This window comes from Lampetra planeri, chromosome 27 (genome assembly GCF_965212315.1).
Source record: "Lampetra planeri chromosome 27, kcLamPlan1.2.h2, whole genome shotgun sequence".
Classification (NCBI taxonomy): Eukaryota; Metazoa; Chordata; class Hyperoartia; order Petromyzontiformes; family Petromyzontidae; genus Lampetra; species Lampetra planeri.
In genome coordinates, this window is record NC_136133.1 from 9,384,321 (window position 1) to 9,403,591 (window position 19,271).

Here is a 19,271-nt window from a genome sequence, read left to right on the forward strand (position 1 = left end):
ATGGGGATTGATTGATGGTATGGCTTTTACATTAATTTTAGTTATATATACAAACATAGATTGCGCCGTGACAATGACAAGTTGGTTTAATGCAATAAATTGATATAACGATTGGTTGCTATTACACGACAATAAGTAGTTTACATGTGCATCGATTCGTCAATTCACAAAACACTCGTTAAATTATGTGAATGAATAATGTACTCTCTGTCTTGCAAGTGTAATGGGTTCCGGAGACACTTGTAGAGGTAACTTCTTTATTACAATCCAACACTCCAACAGTCCTGATACTCTGTTACAGCCTAGGTACACAGCCTAGGTACACAGCCTAGATACACTACTCTGGCTACGCTCTGGAACTCGCCCTCACAAGGACGTAGAGCCGGGAGTTCCAGAGTCCCACCACTGGCCCTCACATCGTCCCAGGGTCCTGAGATGGCTGATCTTGGGTCTTGGGTCTTGAGCTACAACTGGCCTCGATCGTCCAGGGAGCTGCCCTTTTATGCCTCGTCCCCAACGAGGGGTGGGGTTGTGTGCGCCCCCAGATATCCCACAGAGCACACACAGCCCCCCCCCCCCCCCCCCCCCGTTGGTGGCGCCAAGGGGCTTAAGCGTCTGGGTTGCCTGGGAACCTAGCGCCTGGCGCCAAGGGGCTAAAGCGTCTGGGTTGCCTAGGGTCCCAGAGCCTCCAGCAGCCCCTCCCCTCTTATGTCACTACATTACCCTCCTGTATGTAGCCTCCAGCCGTCCCGGCTGTCAATAATTAGAAAGTTTAAATTAACGAAAGGGAGAGAAAAAAAAAATACGCGAGCCTCAACAGGAAAAGAAAAGAGAACAAGAAAGCAACCATAAATACCTTAACCAACCTGTACAACTTTACACTATATACAAGCGTCAATCAACAAAAAGGTGAAGCAATGACACGTGAACAAACGACCCGCGGCACACCTAGCCCTCCTCGGGATCCGCATAGAAAATGGGGAATTAACAACAACAATTATACAGATCCCGACGCGTTGGATGCACAACCAACACCGGTAATCAAACTGAAATCACACAACCACCGCATGGATGGCAGGGATCCACACCAACCTGCCACCCTCCCATCCGTCAGGTGGTGAGAAGGCGAAGACCAACATGTCTAGCACCCCTCTACACACACTTATCCAGACGTCTGTCTGCGTCCCGGGTCGAGAAGTCGTACTTCAGGGCCGACCCATGTACTGGGCAAAGAAGTCGCACTTCAGGGTTGCTCCAGTATCTACATTTTAAAATATATATATAAAATTGACATGACACAAACAAAATTAATCTGCCCGCTCCTGCCCAGAAATGGCGGACGCACTCGCGAACCGCATCTCCAAGGCATCCCATGCTTGCGTCCCAGCAGCCCTCACTGAGGACCACCACCGACATTACATGTCACCCCCTAGCACCCCCCGCCTTTCCGACGTGGCGTCTCCATCCTAAAACCGCGCACGTCGGCCATATCGGGGGGGGAATTTCCATGTTACCACCACACCGCCTTTCCGACGCGGCGTCACAACCAGTAGCACGCGTCGGCCATATCGGGGGAATTTTAACCCAGTCTCTCTCCAAGACTCGCATCGCAGCATATAGCTGTACCGACCGAGCTGAGACGACCCATCGTTCACTCATTGCACAACATGCACCCTAACAACTGAGGGATACAGTCCCAACGTAACGGGACAACTACACCTGAACACTACGAATCTCCAGCCCACTGTTTCAACGCGCCTCGGAGTGTCGCAATCTCCGGGCCGTCAGGGCGAGCCTACAGCCATTGCATGACGGGACCACAACTCTCGTGTTAGACATGCAACACCCACTGGGCCATCCTGGTCAGGATCTGCACCCCAATATATTTGAGAGCCAGCACGACAATTCCAAATCCTTGGCAGCATGTCACCATCTTAAGATAAATGCCCCATACAGTCTATACATCGTTAACAATGACAGCACAAGCTATACATTAACAATCACAAACAAAGCTCCATACAAACCATACATTGTTGACAATCACAAGCAAAATTTCGCACACACATTGACAACACTCACAAGCGAAGCTCCACACAGTTTACCCAACAACAATCACGACTCCCCGACGACAACGAAGAAAATGTCAACAAAAATCATTAACCCGGAGCGCGTAAATTGACAAAGTGTCAGGGACCTGGTCTCCCGACCTCCAACCTTTGGCCAGAGCAGAGGCGATGACCAGCGTGTCGATCGATGTGCCGGCCCCGGCGCCGGTTATAGTAAGAATGGCGCCCTCACTATCCGGTCGCAGCGCTGTTGACGCGGTATGTTAGGTTGAAGCCAGCTGTCGTCCGGCGGTGAAGGTTGCAGCGCTGATGATGCGGCGTTGTTTGGTTGGACCACGCTGGGCCCGGAAGTGACGTTGCTCCCAGCGGTCATTGCTCCCCCGGCGGAAGTGACGACACACCCGGAAGTATCCCCCACATTTGTGGCGGGAATGCCGGTGGCGGGAACGGCGGTGGCGGGCTCGGGCGAGCGCTGCGCCTCTTTTCTCCCTCCTGCCATCGCATGCGAGCGCCGCATCTCGCCCAGGAGGGAGGCGGTGGCGCCGAGCAGCTCTGTGAGGCGAAGCAACGCCTCCATCCCTGCTCCCGACGCTGGAGAGGGGATGGTCGGCGGAGCAGACAGCTGCTCAGCCGGCGGCGCGGCGTAGTTGTCGGCCGGCGGTGCGGCGTCGCTGTTGGCCGGCGGTGCGGCGTCGCTGTCGGCCGGCGGTGCGGCGTCGTTGTCGGCCGGCGGTGCGGCGTCGCTTTCGGCCGGTGTTGGCCGCCCCATCGCTGCTTGCTCCTCGACATCGCCATCAGGACTGAAGGTACGTGGCTTACTTCTTGTCTCCATGGCCACTTCTGACTCCAAATGTAATGGGTTCTGGAGACACTTGTAGAGGTAACTTCTTTATTACAATCCAACACTCCAACAGTCCTGATACTCTGTTACAGTCTAGGTACACAGCCTAGGTACACAGCCTAGATACACTACTCTGGCTACGCTCTGGAACTCGCCCTCACAAGGACGTAGAGCCGGGAGTTCCAGAGTCCCACCACTGGCCCTCACATCGTCCCAGGGTCCTGAGATGGCTGGTCTTGGGTCTTGAGCTACAACTGGCCTCGATCGTCCAGAGAGCTGCCCTTTTATGCCTCGTCCCCAACGAGGGGTGGGGTTGTGTGCGCCCCCAGATATCCCACAGAGTACACACAGCCCCCCCGTTGGTGGCGCCAAGGGGCTTAAGCGTCTGGGTTGCCTGGGAATCTAGCGCCTGGCGCCAAGGGGCTTAAGCGTCTGGGTTGCCTAGGGTCCCAGAGCCCCCAGCAGCCCCTCCCTTCTTATGTCACTACACAAGTATTGTTTGTACTGTCTGTTTCGTGTGTACTTTTTGTACTCTGGGCCTCGTGTGTACCGTATGTACTTCTGTCTTGCATGTACTGTCTGCCTTATTCGTAATGGCTGTTTTGTTTATACTTTGCGACTGGTTTGTGTTGACTCATTGGCAATGTTAATCTAGTTTTGATGTAAAACGCTTCTAGGCCGGTACCGATGGATGCATCGTGAGGAAATTGCACTGCCCGTGGCGTGGTCTATGCAATGTGGTTGGTACCGACCACACACGTCACGGCAGTCCAGAGAACAAAGTTTCCGATGCGCATTAAGGATGCAACTCAAGAGACGCACGCACCCAGCAAACTCCTCCGAGAAATGCTTTTCTGCTGGTTGGAGTGCAGACCCACATGAGTGAAATGGGTCAGTTTGTCAAACACCCCAGTGGGTAAAGCCAACAGATGCTGCCGACAAACTGAGTCAACACACTCTATCCACAACTGTGTCTTCATTGAATGAATGACACACGCATCTCATGGTTCTTGCTGTTATTTAGAGCAGCAATAGTCACAGTGCTATCAACTAAACGTGTCACTTGTGAATAGAGCACTTAACAAACAAAACTGCACGTATTATAAGCAATCATCATTATACACAGAGATACTTTAAGCTGTATACGTATTGTATACTAGCTTTACTACCCGGCTTCGCCCGGGACTTGGATTCACCACGGCCGGCCGCCTTTGTCTCCCCAGTGGCGATGTTGGCACGCCACACCAGTTACTCGTTTGAGGCTGAGTCGACCTAAGGGAGGCCCTGGAGCGGTTCAAGTAATCGTCACCGGCGGTAGCCGTGAGGGGGAATCGAACTCGGGTCGCCGGGTTCATAGCGCTGCGCGCGAATCGCTACGCAGTCGTTGCCCCCCCCCCCACACACACATAGGGTAAAGACAAAGATCCCCCGTGTAGCCTGTGAGACTGTAGGGAGCAAGTGCTGTTAGCGAGCACCTATGAAGACCGGCACGGCACACGAGGGGGTGGGTGGCCAGCACCACGCCCTGCCGCCTTTGTCTCCCCAGTGGCGATGTTCACACACCACACCAGTTACTCGTTTGAGGCCGAGTCAACCTAGGGGAGGCCCAGGACCGGTTCAAATAATCGCCACCGGTGGTGGCCGTGAGCAGGAATGAAACTCGGGTCGCCAAGTTCGTAGTGCAGCGTGCTAATCACTACACTACCTCTCCACCCACACACACGCGCGTCCATAGGTACACATACACGTGCATGATGCAGACAACTTTCAGGGTGCGTACTGCAGTAAATGACTCAAATAATAAAGCAATGCAGCGCGAAGAACGCCTTAGACCTGCAACACATTTGTATTCCACTTTACCCGCGATCAGGAGGCACACTCCGTTACGCTTCCGCACACGGGTCACATGACAGATGTGACATCACAGCTCACTTGCCGTGCAAAAAATATGCATTATTGCGCCCCCCCCCCCCCCCCCAAATATCAAAGTCGATTTTTTTTTATAATTTAAAGTTTGTTGCATGTCGGGAAATATGCTAAACAGTTTGAACAGACACATATAATCACAAATTTCCCTTTTATATATATAGATACATATAGCGTGAACATGACATAGCAGTGGTGAAGTGGTTGGCGCACGATGTTGTAAACCTCGAGGCCCTGGTTCCATTCCCAGTCACGGCTGTATCATCTGCAGCGAGTGAGATCTGAAACGTTCCAGTCAGCTTCTTTCTGATTGCCCAGTGAACTGCAGTCTTCAACTGCAAGTCGGTGGAACTGTCTGACCACTCTGAATAAGGGGCAGACCGAAACGTTGGCCTGCTTCAAATCTAACAAAAAATATTCAGAGTGAATAGACCACTAGGCATATATTTAAGTGACAATGATAGTTGAAGCAAGAGTAACCTAGTTTATGTATTCAATCCAAATCGCTGCAGTTGCAGTTGTAGTAAATATGCAAGGGAAGACTTGAAGCATGATCGATCGACTGTGATTGAGTATTTATAATTTCAATTAAAACTCTGTTAATGAAGCATGCATAATTGATGCAAAATCTTTCATAATCTTGTGAATCAGGGGACCCAATCGAATCCATTTATCTGTACAGTAACCCCTGGGACTGCGCTTGTTCAGACATCTTGTATCTCAGCCAGTGGCTCAACCAAAACTCTGGCAAAGCAGTTAATATTGGTGACATCAAATGCTCTGGGACCAATAACCCTGTCCCTACGTAAGGACATCTCGCCGTCTCTCACCGCCATCACAAAATTAATGACAAGAATTTGTCCGACACGTGCCACGTATCTGGTTTAAAGATGATGATGATAATGATTGTGGTTCTATATATATTGGTTATTGCAGATGATTATATAAACATACTAATACTCATCTTTATTTGATGAAGCGCTTTTCGTTTATAAATCTCAACTACACTGCCAAGCATTCATTCGAACGAGTAGTAGGCCACATATCCACCAGAGGAGCTCTCTAGAACTCCATCCAGTGCAGACCCTTCCGTCATCAGTGGCGTGAGCCAGGCAATTGCAGGGCTGCATCTTATTCCGTTGCTCCTCGCTGGAGAGATTGACAACTGACCCGGACCATTGAGAGCCGCCAGCGCTAAGCGCGTTGCCCTAGTTCGCCTCGCCCCAGTTCGCCTCGATCCACCGACTGAGACTCAGGCTGCATGAACGGGAGCAGTCCCAGGGGTTGTTGTGCAGGTAGATGGCTTGGTCGGCTCGCGCTATTCTCAATGCTTGTAGCAGAAGTGGTGCACTGCTCAATGACGGTGGATCAGAAACAAACGACAAACACATGTTTAGATGGTTTTCTTTCTGTTAAGATTTTTCAGCCAAACACATTCCTTCGAAGTGGGCAGGTAGGAACTTGGATGGACAGCGCATTCGTGCGATCTGTGTCACGCGGCGCAAGCTGTGTGGGGCGGCGCATCACGTGGTGCTGAGCCCGCCCGAAGTGCTCTATGAAATACAAATCGAGGGCGTGGCTATGCACGACATACAGACAAATAATCCCTGGTGGGCAGTGTGGAACTGTTGTTCCTACCTGTATTAATGAGTGTTTATACATGTGTAGTGACATAGAATGGGTTACTAGGGCGCGTAGCGCTGGTTATTGGTAGAGAGCGGGATTGTGGGTGTAGTAGCCTGGTCTACCAGCAGGGCACTGAAACACGTAGCCGGGGTAAGGCGTGTAGGGTAATTGTGACAGAGGGGGGGCACGTGGGGTGAAGCCCAGAACCTTCTGGTAGGTTCCAGAAGGGGGCGTGGCCGAGGGCGGAGCCAGGCCACGCTGGGGAGAATTAAAGGGAGGTCCCGATGCTGGGTCGGGGCTGTCGTTTTGAATGGAACCCATCGTCTACGCAAGTCTTCGTCCCCGTCTTCACCTCCTCGGCGTTGTGGGTCAGGCAGTGTGCCGGCTGTCTTGACCCGTGTGTAGTTATCCCTTGTACTGTGGCAGTGTAGAATAAACGTGTGTGCCTCCTACTATTAGTGTCTCTGAAGTGACTACTACACATGTGACAGGAAACCGGAGCTCTCAAATTATATTACTGAACCTATCATCAATTATATGCATTACAGAAGCCTCGCATATGCATGTCTTTCTTTCCTGATCTTTATATGTTGCACAGTACCCACTAATTGTTAATAGCCGCATTGTACCAGGCGTGATGTGTATATTATCTTAACAGACACACAGTAGACTCACCAGCCGCTCAAACGCACCCGCAGCAACGATTTTCAGTTGGTTGTGACGCAGATTCAGAACAGTGAGATGGGCGAGTTTCTAAAACACCTCCTCCGGTAGAGCCGCCAGTTGGTTGTATTGCAGATGCGAGTTCGTCAGGTGCATGAGACTGTCGAACACCCGTGCAGGCAAAGCCGACATCTGGCCCCCCGCGTCTCTGCAGGATCTCTGCGTGAATCTGCCACTGTGCTTCTTGCAGAGGTGGGACAAAGTCATTGTTATGCAAGTCCAAGTCGAGTCGCAAGTCATCAAATTCATGACTCGAGTCTGACTCGAGTCCAAGTCACATGACTCGAGTCCACATCTCAGAGGTGGGACAAAGTCATTGTTATGCAAGTCCAAGTCGAGTCGCAAGTCATCAAATTCATGACTCGAGTCTGACTCGAGTCCAAGTCACATGACTCGAGTCCACACCTCTGGCTTCTTGTCGACTCTGTGCGGAGTCTAACGGCCATGGCCACTCGCACCTCTGCACTGACTACACTCGCTGCTGCACTGCTGATGCGGGTCCCTGAGTGAAGACCTTGAGGCAGGTAATGAATTAGGGCACAGGGATTGCATTGTCTTCATGTAGTGATGTTCAAGCGATCACAGAGCATTTTTTATTTCAGTTGGTGGCTGCAAGATATATAAGGCAAATCCACATTCCTATGCCGGGAGCTAGTGCATTGAAGTTCAATTCCGGACCGTCTCGAATATCTGGAGGTGGCCTACCCATGGTCGACTCAGCCTTAAGTGGTACCTGGCATGACGAGTAAGTACCAGCACCAGGGAGTAAACGGTGTGAGAGGATTATTTGACAGTCCTTGTGTACATCATCACTGCTATGAACCATCACTGATTTGACCAATCTCATGCCGCACTGTTGTTCTTCGTGTCCACTCCACACTTGTTTTATTTTACGCTCTGCTTAGTGAGTGCAGATGCCACCACACGTGAAGCTGTGCACACGTGACTAGGATTGCAATGTTAACAGAAGGCAGTGCAAAGCAATTGTGCATCACTGCGAAGTAGCTGAAGAGCATTAAAATATCACACATTGCGAGAGAACCGATTTTTGGAAAAAAACTAAAGATTTAGCACGGTACATGATACAGAAACTAATATCTGGTACTAAAGATGTGTAGTGTTTCTACTTCACACGAACAACCTCTTATTTTTCTCCTGTGTTACTTTTATTGAACAGAACTCCTTGCATTCGACATCATGTAACTCTGTCTTGATGTTTGAGCTGTTTGCATGCTTCGCTCCACTCCCCTTCTCCCAGCCTCTCCACTGCTAGCCTGTTCTCTCTCTCACTCTCCTAGCCTCTCCATTGCTAGCCTGCCTCCCACACTCCGCTCGCTTCGCTCTCTCCGCTGCTGGCCTACCGCTACACACTGATTGCTTCCCACCGTATGCTCTGCTAGCCTATTACTATACACTCTACTAGCTACGCCACTGTTAGCCTTCCACTATATACTCTGCTAGCTTCTCCACTGCTAGCTATACTCTCTGCTAGCCTTCTCACACTGCTAGCTTCGCATGCTCACACTTAGGATTCTCACCAGGGCCAGTACATCAGAGTTCAATCCTTGTTGGACCAAAGTCTTCAACTGCAAGTCGGTGGAACTGTCTGACCACTCTGAATAAGGGGCAGACCGAAACGTTGGCCTGCTTCAAATCTAACAAAAAATATTCAGAGTGAATAGACCACTAGGCATATATTTAAGTGACAATGATAGTTGAAGCAAGAGTAACCTAGTTTATGTATTCAATCCAAATCGCTGCAGTTGCAGTTGTAGTAAATATGCAAGGGAAGACTTGAAGCATGATCGATCGACTGTGATTGAGTATTTATAATTTCAATTAAAACTCTGTTAATGAAGCATGCATAATCGATGCAAAATCTTTCATAATCTTGTGAATCAGGGGACCCAATCGAATCCATTTATCTGTACAGTAACCCCTGGGACTGCGCTTGTTCAGACATCTTGTATCTCAGCCAGTGGCTCAACCAAAACTCTGGCAAAGCAGTTAATATTGGTGACATCAAATGCTCTGGGACCAATAACCCTGTCCCTACGTAAGGACATCTCGCCGTCTCTCACCGCCATCACAAAATTAATGACAAGAATTTGTCCGACACGTGCCACGTATCTGGTTTAAAGATGATGATGATAATGATTGTGGTTCTATATATATTGGTTATTGCAGATGATTATATAAACATACTAATACTCATCTTTATTTGATGAAGCGCTTTTCGTTTATAAATCTCAACTACACTGCCAAGCATTCATTCGAACGAGTAGTAGGCCACATACCCACCAGAAGAGCTCTCTAGAACTCCATCCAGTGCAGACCCTTCCGTCATCAGTGGCGTGAGCCAGGCAATTGCAGGGCTGCATCTTATTCCGTTGCTCCTCGCTGGAGAGATTGACAACTGACCCGGACCATTGAGAGCCGCCAGCGCTAAGCGCGTTGCCCTAGTTCGCCTCGCCCCAGTTCGCCTCGATCCACCGACTGAGACTCAGGCTGCATGAACGGGAGCAGTCCCAGGGGTTGTTGTGCAGGTAGATGGCTTGGTCGGCTCGCGCTATTCTCAATGCTTGTAGCAGAAGTGGTGCACTGCTCAATGACGGTGGATCAGAAACAAACGACAAACACATGTTTAGATGGTTTTCTTTCTGTTAAGATTTTTCAGCCAAACACATTCCTTCGAAGTGGGCAGGTAGGAACTTGGATGGACAGCGCATTCGTGCGATCTGTGTCACGCGGCGCAAGCTGTGTGGGGCGGCGCATCACGTGGTGCTGAGCCCGCCCGAAGTGCTCTATGAAATACAAATCGAGGGCGTGGCTATGCACGACATACAGACAAATAATCCCTGGTGGGCAGTGTGGAACTGTTGTTCCTACCTGTATTAATGAGTGTTTATACATGTGTAGTGACATAGAATGGGTTACTAGGGCGCGTAGCGCTGGTTACTGGTAGAGAGCGGGATTGTGGGTGTAGTAGCCTGGTCTACCAGCAGGGCACTGAAACACGTAGCCGGGGTAAGGCGTTTAGGGTAAAGGTGACAGAGGGGGGGCACGTGGGGTGAAGCCCAGAACCTTCTGGTAGGTTCCAGAAGGGGGCGTGGCCGAGGGCGGAGCCAGGCCACGCTGGGGAGAATTAAAGGAAGGTCCCGATGCTGGGTCGGGGCTGTCGTTTTGAATGGAACCCATCGTCTACGCAAGTCTTCGTCCCCGTCTTCACCTCCTCGGCGTTGTGGGTCAGGCAGTGTGCCGGCTGTCCTGACCCGTGTGTAGTTATCCCTTGTACTGTGGTAATGTAGAATAAACGTGTGTGCCTCCTACTATTAGTGTCTCTGAAGTGACTACTACACATGTGACAGGAAACCGGAGCTCTCAAATTATATTACTGAACCTATCATCAATTATATGCATTACAGAAGCCTCGCATATGCATGTCTTTCTTTCCTGATCTTTATATGTTGCACAGTACCCACTAATTGTTAATAGCCGCATTGTACCAGGCGTGATGTGTATATTATCTTAACAGACACACAGTAGACTCACCAGCCGCTCAAACGCACCCGCAGCAACGATTTTCAGTTGGTTGTGACGCAGATTCAGAACAGTGAGATGGGCGAGTTTCTAAAACACCTCCTCCGGTAGAGCCGCCAGTTGGTTGTATTGCAGATGCGAGTTCGTCAGGTGCATGAGACTGTCGAACACCCCTGCAGGCAGAGCCGACATCTGGCCCCCCGCGTCTCTGCAGGATCTCTGCGTGAATCTGCCACTGTGCTTCTTGTCGACTCTGTGCGGAGTCTAACGGCCATGGCCACTCGCACCTCTGCACTGACTACACTCGCTGCTGCACTGCTGATGCGGGTCCCTGAGTGAAGACCTTGAGGCAGGTAATGAATTAGGGCACAGTTGTTGCATTGTCTTCATGTAGTGATGTTCAAGCGATCACAGAGCATTTTTTTTTATTTCAGTTGGTGGCTGCAAGATATATAAGGCAAATCCACATTCCTATGCCGGGAGCTAGTGCATTGAAGTTCAATTCCGGACCGTCTCGAATATCTGGAGGTGGCCTACCCATGGTCGACTCAGCCTTAATTGGTACCTGGCATGACGAGTAAGTACCAGCACCAGGGAGTAAACGGTGTGAGAGGATTATTTGACAGTCTTTGTGTACATCATCACTGCTATGAACCATCACTGATTTGACCAATCTCATGCCGCACTGTTGTTCTTCGTGTCCACTCCACACTTGTTTTATTTTACGCTCTGCTTAGTGAGTGCAGATGCCACCACACGTGAAGCTGTGCACACGTGACTAGGATTGCAATGTTAACAGAAGGCAGTGCAAAGCAATTGTGCATCACTGCGAAGTAGCTGAAGAGCATTAAAATATCATACATTGCGAGAGAACCGATTTTTGGAAAAAAACTAAAGATTTAGCACGGTACATGATACAGAAACTAATATCTGGTACTAAAGATGTGTAGTGTTTCTACTTCACACGAACAACCTCTTATTTTTCTCCTGTGTTACTTTTATTGAACAGAACTCCTTGCATTCGACATCACGTAACTCTGTCTTGATTTTTGAGCTGTTTGCATGCTTCGCTCCGCTCCCCTTCTCCCAGCCTCTCCACTGCTAGCCTGTTCTCTCTCTCACTCTCCTAGCCTCTCCATTGCTAGCCTGCCTCCCACACTCCGCTCGCTTCACTCTCTCCGCTGCTGGCCTACCGCTACACACTGATTGCTTCCCACCGTATGCTCTGCTAGCCTATTACTATACACTCTGCTAGCTACGCCACTGTTAGCCTTCCACTATATACTCTGCTAGCTTCTCCACTGCTAGCTATACTCTCTGCTAGCCTTCTCACACTGCTAGCTTCGCATGCTCACACTTAGGATTCTCACCAGGGCCGGCACATCAGAGTTCAATCCTTGTTGGACCAAATCTTCAATTATTGCATTGGTATCGGCCACAGGAACTTTGGTGAAAAAAGAAACTACGTAGAAACTAATGAGCAAATAACCTGGGGACGGTTTGGTGGTCTGGCCACACGGCAAAGATACACTGAACGCATTTATAAATCATCTCAACTCGCAAAACCCATCCATCCAGTTCACCATGGAAGTGAAAGCTGACAGAACTCTACCATTTCTGGATATTCTGCTCGGATGGGGTAGAAATGGTAAAATAACACTGTTTACCGAAAGAAAACGCATACTAACGCCTATCTGAATGCAGTCACACCATGACCCCGCATAGAAATCTGCTCTTATCAAGATGCTCATTCATTGAGCTAAGAAAGTGTCAGATGGTGACAGTCTGAGAAATGAAATTTAACATGTTAAAGAAGCGCTGCAAATGAACGGCTACAATGATGCACAAATCAACAGGACATTGAATACCAAAACCAAATTAAATAACAGGAGCATTGAAACTGCCCAAGTAATTAAAACGATAAAAATACCGTACATTGCAGGAGTAATTGATAAACTAGCCAGATGTTTGGAAAAACAAAATATCTGAGTCAGATTTTGCACGGTACATAAAATTCTGAATTTAATATCTGTTACAAAAGATGTATTACCGAAGCTATCAACAGAAGGTGTGTACAGGATTAACTGCACGTATGGTAAATAGTGTTGGGCAAACACTAGGGATTACCGTTGGTAGGGCTATTTTAATAAACAATAGTCAGGAAGGACAAGTTCAAATGGCTCGCATAATGCACATGCATAATGTACGTTGCCTCAGTAATTTCCCCCCATATTGTGCAAGAGTGCAGAAGGGTGGTAAACACATCTACGCCTCTACATAAGGAAGGAAACAGTAATAATTCTCCACAAATCTGTCTGTCGCCTGATGAAGCTAGTTGTAATTACCAGCGAAACGTCGTACTCAGTTTGTATATGTTGTGGCTTCGCTCTCCAACACACCGGTGTGCTGTACTAGTGACGAATTGGCATGCTCTGTTTACGTGACAACCCTGACTAGTTGGCTGTGTCGGGTGGTGGCGGGTTTTAACGACACATTTATATATTTACGCAATCCACCCCAAAACCTTCTATTATGGATGATATTTGTGGCGAAAGCCTACGTGTTAAACTAACAACAAACCAATACAAACACAACATTAACAACAACCACACCAGCTACCCAACTACAATAACAAAAACGCAATACTCTCCTCAAACAGGAATTGGCCACGCATCCTATTGTAGCAGCATCCTCCTGAAGACAGAGTCTCGGGACTCAGTGAGGCTCACACAGGCAGGCGAATGCCAGAATAAATTCCACGGAGGCTGCTCATCGGCGATTCGTGCTCAGGGATGAACTCACAGCCCTCCCTGCTGCGTTGTTTGACAGTCTGACACAGCTGACTGAACTGTTCCTTAGTTACAACCAGCTGACTACTCTCCCCGAGGCGGTGTTTGACCGCCTGGTGAATCTGCAGACGCTGTATTTGCATCAGAACCAGCTGAAAATTCTACCCGCCGGGGTATTTGACCGCCTGGTGAAACTGAAGGAGCTGTATCTGTACCATAATCAACTGCAGGCGATACCACCCGCTCTGATTGACAGTTTGACTGAACTCATGCGACTTGACCTGGAAGATAACCAACTGAAGTCTCTGCCGCCAGGCATCTTTGACAGACTGGGGAAGCTGATATATTTTCACCTGCACGAGAACCAGCTGACGACTGTTCCCGCCGGGGTGTTTGACCGCCTGAGGAATCTGCAGCGGTTGGGTCTGAACGACAACCAGCTGAAGAGCGTTCCTAGGGTCGCGTTTGACAAACAGAGCCAGTACTACCAGCAGCGGTCTCAGCTTTGTCGTTGGGCACTGGGGTATAGATCACGTTCAGCACGAGGAGAGCTCAGTTTATAAAGCTACCACGTTATTGACATCCACAGTCATCGTCGTCATGGTGCCCTCTTGTGCCTCAATTTAATTTTGTCACTGAACATTAGTGAATTTTAAATGAGTGACTCGTGTGAATGAGAGCTGATATTTATAGTTTCAAGAAACTGACGCGTGCTGCGTGGTTTTGTGTTAGTTGCAGCAACAACAACAATAACCACAAAAACAACTACTCATCAACACAATACAAAACAATTGCTATGTTAAAACAAGACTACACAACAACCACACAACAGCAAAACAAGAGCCACCACACAAAACAACACTTACACAAACAGCACCAACAACGCAACCATCTCCTCACACAGGAATTTGTCACGATCTCTTGTAGCAGCATCCTCCTGAGTATGGGGATTAAATGAGGCTCCCATAGGGAGACGAGTGCGGAAATTAATTCCACTGATCGAGTAAAAATGTTCGAGAGGGAATGCGAGGCGAGCTGTGAATACCGTGCGGATCGTTGTACTGCACCGAACAGACGGCATGGAGCGAGATACCAAGATGTGAGGTGAACACGACGCAGCTAACGCGCTCTAGCTCAGTGTCCTCACGTGAGCGAGTGGAAAGGCAAATTTTCGAGCGTGGCTGCTGCTTGTCCAGCTCTCTGGCCCAAACTCTGTCACGGAGACCACAGTCATCACCAGATCAACAATCGCTGTGTAGGGTGCGTACGAGGCAGTGCTGCTGATCGAGGCAGCATGCACGGTTTTGCTGCTGAATTAGAAACCGGACTCCTTGTTTTTGTCCAAGCATCACGAAGATAATTGCATCAGATGGTCAGCGTGCTGTCTCCGTAAGCTCTTAACCATATTTGTCAATTTCTGCTCTTGGTTCATTGACTCTGCAACCAAAGCAGATGAAGCACCGCGGAGATGGATCAAAGAGAGCAGCTCGTTTGCAGGAGCGAGATAGACTGTGGCAACGCAGGGCCAGAAGTGAACGTGATGGCGTGCGGAAGCCTCAATTCAGCAGTGGATAGCCCATGGCTTATGACGATGATAATGATACTAATAAAATCATACAATAATAGGATATTCCAGTACTGAATTTCACAAATGCGTGGGAGAGTGGAGAGGATAAATAGACAAAACAGACACAAATCACACAAACCTATCCTTCGAAGAATTGGCCAAAATTGCCAGGGCAGGGCCCTTTTTTGAAATGAGTCTCGAATCATCCCCATGGTATTTGTCAGGACCTACGTCGCAGCTGTTGCTGTTGGCTGCACGAGCCGGAAAGCAAGAGTTGAGCACAGAACTCGCACACGGCATCAACAATGACACCGTCTAGCGAACGCGGCAACGTTAATTGAATTACAGCATCACTTAACGCAGCCTTTAACCAAACCAGGGGTGTTTGACCGCCTGGTGAATCTGAAGGAGCTGCGTTTGTACAGCAACCAGCTGACAACTCTACCCGCTGGGCTGTTTGACAGCCTGACCCAACTGACTATTCTGGCTCTTGAGAGAAACCAGCTGCAGGCTCAGTCTGAGCCAGTGTTTGACAGCGCATTCCCAAGCGTGAGCCTCTCTCTGGGCTCACTGGGAGCCGCGCAGTCACACACAGAACTCGTTTTTCTTCTAGAACACACGAGCAAGGAACTCATTAAAGAGCACCGAGTGAAACATCGCAAAGCTCTCATCAGCAAAAATGCGCATTTGTATTTAGAGAGCATGGGTGGATGATGATGGGAGACATTCCTCCATGCAGTCGCGCTCGAGATCAGCGCGAGCGCGGGGAAAACTTTCTCTTGAGATTTTTGTGATAGCGGACTAATATATTGTTTTGGTTCTATACTTCGTATGTGTTGTTATGAGTGGGTTGGTGGTGATGGTGGACTAGCGATGATTGAGTACTGGAGGAGGTGAGGTCTGTGCTGGAAGCTCTGGGTCACGCTCAGAGCTGGGAGCACGCGGAGCAGCGAGTCCTTCGCAATGTTCATGCTCCGTGTGGTCTGGACTCTAAAGGGCGAACTGTGACAACAGAGGGCTGAGTTCAGTTCCCGCTGGATCCCTGACAACATTGAGCACCTGGATTTGTACACAACCCGCATGGAGAGACTCCCCTAGGGTTCTAGATTTGAAGCTTTCGTGACTGCAAGGATTCATATTCTTAGGTTTTTTCGGTAAAGTCACGAAAAAACCTAAGAATATGACTCCCCTAGGGGTTAGTTTAATTTACAGCTTTTAGTTAATCCTTCGTAGGATAATGGATCTCCCCGAGCCGACTCCATCTTGTAGTGTTTAGCCATACTTCACCACGCTTATCATGTGCGGGCTAGAGAGGCGTGGCGGAGTTGTCGGGAATGGCGCCTGCTTTAGAACATATTTGCGCTAAACCACGCGCCGGCACTGTTCCCCACAGCGTATTCTATTTACCAGCAACAAATAACTTCACCATATCCAGTATAGAGATATATTAGAGAAATAGCCGCATTACAGAGGATTAACACGCAACTGTCAGTTCTACCCACCAGGGTGTTTACAAACTCATCCAGCTCACTCGACCAGAACCATTAATGCGTTGGTACGTGCCTTGTCTTTGTGCTGTTTGCCTCTTCCATTTTTTGGTCTACCACTGTTGAGACAATGCGTACATTATAAAATCACGTTAGTTTGCATGTTTTTCCACAAGCATGTGTGGTTAATGCAAACTTAATGGCTTGTGATTGGTGTCTATTTGGTGTTTGAACATCTTAACACCAACTGCATTATTGCCGGAAAAGATCAAGTAGATTTTTTTCCATCGTTTTGATCCTGGATAAAAATGGTCCCATAGATAAAACTGCTCAACCTGAGCCATTAACGCTTTGATATTTGCATTGCCTTTGAGCTGTTCGCCTTTTGGCGTTTTCCGGTCTAATACTGGTGAGACAAGGCCATACAGGAGTCTGTCTCTTGTGTAGGCAAATCCATTTAAATTATGCATATATTATCAGAGCATGTTAGTTTTATTGATTTACCACAAGCATGTGTGGCTAATCTAGACGTGATGCCTTGTAGTAGGAGTCTATTACAAGTTTGAACATCTTAACACCAGTTTTTTTGTGCCGGAAAGGGTAAAGCCTATTCTGTCATTTAGTTTTTCATCTTGATTATAGATGTTATGCTGCGAGTGCTGCTACTGATGATTATAATGTGATTATGATGGTAGACATCATTGACGACGTTGATGATAATGGTGAATGTAGAAATAATTACTGCCCTGCATGTAAGCGATAGCATAAAAACAATATTTCTAGAAGTTATTTTACAGTCAATATTATTTACGGTACATCGAGTGCGCGTTTACCCAATCATATCTGTTACTACACAAATTAAGTCGTTTCACGCTGCACGCGCCTGATGATTGCTAAACAAGTGCCACGTGTGTTTCGTCTCGGCCCAATGCCTTCTGCCCAGTGAGTTCGGAGCTGCAGTTCCAATAAATAAACAACGCAAGCCTCTTTTCTCATAAATCATCCATCGCGGTCCTCGTTGTTGCGCTGCCCTATGATGCCCACCACGTAGCCCCGCAGCTCTGTTCCGGCCTGTTTGTGCTCTGTGGCTACACACCCACCCAATAACCATGCTCAAACCTGCTGAGCTTCCGAGACGTGACCATGTCACGCGTAGACCGCGTGATTTGTTCACAGGCCGCAGAGCCCCGCATGTGCGTTCATGCCTCTGTACAGCGAGGGACACACGCCTGCGTTCGTACACAATGTCTAAGTCGAATGACTGCGCACGCACTTGTCGTCCGTGTGGTATGAGCCGAGTGCTAATGCCGTATTGTCAGCGTGTAGACGCCTCTTTGTAACGTGAAGTGACATGCATTTGCTCAATGTGCGATACACTGGAGACATAGTTTCAGCAAAAATACATCGCCTTGTTTAGTCGTCATCACCATCAATTGGTAATACCTATTCATTATAATAACCTGTAATATTTAATCATGATTATCATCTCCGGGTCGTTGACAGGAATCAGTAATCATCATCGTTATCTAAATAATCATCATGATCATTGACATAAATCATCAACACCACAAGCATTATCATCATCAGCATCGGATTCTTTTTTCAACATTCAGGCTCTGTGTCAGGAACGCTCTTCAGTTGATTGTGGTTAAGACTCAACCTGCTCAACTGGGTAAGTTTGTTAATACCACGGGGAAGCTCTGTGACCTTGTTGCAGCACATGTGTTGTGTGGTAAGAAGGACGCTGAAGCCAGTCGTGTAGCGGCTGACGCCAACTCATTATTTAAGGGCTTGCGCCGAACTCGGGGAAAGGGGTCAACACAGAGTTATTAACTAATCTCCCCAGCGGAAGGGTACTGGGAGTTCCCTACACCCTATCAGGCTATCAGGCTCTTCCCACAGCACTGACCGAGGGTTCATCCAACTCGGCTAGCCGAGTAATGCAGCCCTTTAGCCTGGCTCTCAACCCTCTATCCCGGGGCCCCCTACTCCAACTAACACTCACTCTTCTGGCTCACGGCGAAGACCCCGTTTACGTCACGGGTCTCTCCTCAAATACCCCGGGGGGCATGACGTCACTTTTCCTTGACGGCATTCCCCCCGAGGCGAGTGTGACCTGACGTCAGCACTCCACTCCTCAACACATGTACATCTCCTGCAGATTCTCCAGACAGTCAAACGCTCGCTCGGGAAAGACCTGCAACTGATTTGTGCCAAGATTCAGAAGAGTGAGCTGGGTCCGTTTGTCAAACACAAACGCAGGAATAGCTTTCACTGGTTTTCAGGCAAATAACACCTTCTTACAAATAAAATAAAAAAAAATATATAAAAACAGGGATCACAATCAAGCAATAGATCGAATGTTGCACACGTACAGAAGAAAAAAAAATACCTAACTGATGTACAACAAGTGCTGGTGAAGAAGATCCACGTCGGATTAAAGACGCCTCTAGCCACGCGGTCCGGGATCCAGCTTGTGTTCCGGGCCGGGATGGCGAACCGTGTCTAGTTCTGCCGTAGCGTGGCTAGATGGGCATTCAACACCCAAGTGTAGGTTGTGTTACGTTATATTGAGTTGGTGGAATAAAGTGTTGCTCCCAAGACGTCTGCGACTCAGGTTGGACTCACTACATAAACTATAGCACACTATTATAAATATCAAGCAATTTACATTGTAATAAAGCGTCCTTTATTTAAATGCAAACT

At 48.5% G+C, this 19,271-nt stretch overlaps 1 protein-coding gene across 1 annotated transcript; it reads left to right on the forward strand.

Annotated features, from left to right (window-relative positions):
• Window positions 1–2,497: 2,497 nt before the first annotated feature.
• LOC144727928 (uncharacterized) lies at window positions 2,498–17,817 on the forward strand. The gene is made up of 3 exons (XM_078607056.1): window positions 2,498–2,709; window positions 13,513–14,007; window positions 17,742–17,817. The coding sequence occupies exons 1-3, from the start codon at window positions 2,498–2,500 to the stop codon at window positions 17,815–17,817; spliced, it is 783 nt and encodes a 260-aa protein (XP_078463182.1).
• Window positions 17,818–19,271: the final 1,454 nt, after the last annotated feature.

What these genes read in the sequence shown, in the direction of transcription:
- LOC144727928 (XM_078607056.1), top strand. Translation starts at nt 2,498, where the DNA reads ATGCCGGTGGCGGGAACGGCGGTGGCGGGCTCGGGCGAGCGCTGCGCC. An exon ending in TGCTCAGCCGGCGGCGCGGC is followed by an intron (nt 2,710 to 13,512) that starts GTAGTTGTCGGC and finishes ATTCGTGCTCAG; the next exon opens with GGATGAACTCACAGCCCTCC. An exon ending in AGCCAGTACTACCAGCAGCG is followed by an intron (nt 14,008 to 17,741) that starts GTCTCAGCTTTG and finishes ATTTGTTCACAG; the next exon opens with GCCGCAGAGCCCCGCATGTG.